This window comes from Volvox carteri (genome assembly GCF_000143455.1).
Source record: "Volvox carteri f. nagariensis unplaced genomic scaffold VOLCAscaffold_162, whole genome shotgun sequence".
In the NCBI taxonomy this organism is placed as follows: Eukaryota; Viridiplantae; Chlorophyta; class Chlorophyceae; order Chlamydomonadales; family Volvocaceae; genus Volvox; species Volvox carteri.
In genome coordinates this window covers 27,692-29,778 of record NW_003307705.1, presented here as the reverse complement: position 1 = coordinate 29,778, position 2,087 = coordinate 27,692, and the positions used below count along the sequence as shown (strand labels likewise).

The window sequence follows — 2,087 nt, the reverse complement described above, 5'->3', positions numbered from 1 at the left end:
ATTTCCGCAAATGCAGCACAGCCCGCGACACTCCGCAAATCACATGCCCACCCTGGCACGCGCTTACCTGTGCCGCGGGATGGCTCTACATTCCCTACGCTATCGCGGGCTGGTTGTGAATCGACGAGCATGGATGACGTGTCGGCGGTACCGGTCTCGGACATTGAGTCATGAACAGGATGGGCTGCACGAACGACAGTTGCACCATGCAGACCTGTCCAATAAGGTCATATGCAGCGGACGATTCAGCAGGCGATGTAGCTGTACTTGAACAGGCTTGGCGGTTGGAATACACTCGTCATCACACCAAGTCGCCAGGATAGGACATGGCATCAGTGTTCACGCTTACTTACTTACTGAAACAAGGCGGACTACTGTGAGCTATACCAGACAACAGGTCCTAAGCCACTGCCTCGACCTTTCCATCTTGCCTTACCCTGTAAACGCAGACCGACACCCGTCGACCAGAAGTGCGCCATGTCTTCATCTGCTGGCGCACATGCAAGCTTAGTGGACCAACTCATTTCATTCTCGGCTACCCTGCCAATGCGTACCTGATACGTTGGCAAAGTGGCAGAGTCGCTGCACCTCGGCTTGCGTGCGCACTGCGTAGGATGGTCGGCCACGCCGACCAAAGCTGCACGTGCGCAACTGCAGATGTTCCCGGTGGTTGTGCAGCAGGTCTTGAGCCTGCTGCTGGCTCAAGTCCATTCGGAGCTGCTGCAACACGGCTGCCGCAGGCACGGCCGTATGCGCAGCAAATAGTTGTTCCAGGTCAGCAGCACCGTCCATGTCGCCGACAAAACTCTGAAGCCCTTTTCTGTTTTTAAGTTTACTTGTGTTTTGGTATGTATTCTTGCGAACATTATATTTAGACACCACTTCCAACAAGGTGCTGTATACGTTGCGCTACCAAAGGCGCGACCGCTTACTTGCACAGCAGTGTCGTTTCGCTCGACGCTTTCTCTTCCTGCGGCCGTGCCTGAGCCAAGCCTTGCAAACTACGTTGCATGATTTTTTCCGTTCTTTTCATTGCGGCACAGGAGCCCCCCACATTTGCGGCCTGCATGCCGCGTGCGGCTGTGGCCAACAGCGCGACGGTCGCGCACCTCGTCCTTTCTTCGCCAAGGAAAATTATATACGCTTGTACAGGCGCATTTTGCGAATCGAAAGCGCGCATCCGCGCGGCAAAATTCGCTCCTGGCTTTTTTGGACGATGTACGAACCGTTTATTCGGCAGAGTACGACCGCTCACATTTCTGCGAGGGGCTGCTTAATGAATTCGTACGAATAACACGGAGGACACGTTTCACGTTTTTCACGTTTTTGTGTTACAAGCTTCAAGCTTGTACGGTCCAAACGAGCCAAGAGGCTCATGAACCGCCGAACTGGAAACAAGAACATATAAAGGTAGTAAATTAACCTTACTGTAAAAACATATTTAATCATCAATAAATTGTAACCTGCATCTTCTGATATGATCCAAAACATGTGCTAGTCCGCGTTGGTTCTCAACGCCCATAACGTCTATCATGCGGTCCTCAGGAGACATTCCAAGCTCAAATAGCTTGGTGCGAATATTCGCGTACACAGGGCACTCAAGCAAAACATGACGCTCGTCCTCAACTGCTTGACGGTTCCCACATACGTACACACCACCGCGCTGCCCTTTCCCTGCCATGAGGACGATTCACTGCAAGCGGCCACACACGGAGGACAACCGTGTACACCACGCACGCCACGCACACCACGCACGCCACGCACACCAAACGATGTAAAAGATCAACTGTCAACTGTCGCCAACTTCGCCAACGGTAAAACCTCGCTGTAGCAACGATCTGTTACCTCGTGTGTTGTGCGCCAGTAACAAAAACACGCGACATGTACAAGCAAAATTGCACATGCACACTCACAACAGTTCGACCCCATGCTGCTACTGCTGCCGCTGCTGCTGCACACGACTCGCTCGACCACACCACCAATAGTAGTTCTGGTAGTAGAATGTGTCCACCTGCAGCGACAGCACAGCGTGCAGCAGCACAAATTTATAAGCAAGCTTTTACATGCAGCGTGTACAGCTACTTCAA

At 52.4% G+C, this 2,087-nt stretch overlaps 1 protein-coding gene across 1 annotated transcript in view; it reads right to left on the bottom strand.

The window, feature by feature from the left end:
• VOLCADRAFT_100819 (uncharacterized protein) overlaps window positions 1-2,087 on the bottom strand; it is a gene marked incomplete at both ends in the record, with an annotated part of 26,036 nt that overhangs the window by 16,774 nt on the left and 7,175 nt on the right. The window contains 3 exons of the mRNA XM_002959327.1: window positions 68-184; window positions 555-731; window positions 1,914-2,011. Of these exons, the coding sequence (XP_002959373.1) occupies window positions 68-184; window positions 555-731; window positions 1,914-2,011 (392 nt within the window). The remainder of the gene's footprint in view (window positions 1-67; window positions 185-554; window positions 732-1,913; window positions 2,012-2,087) is intronic.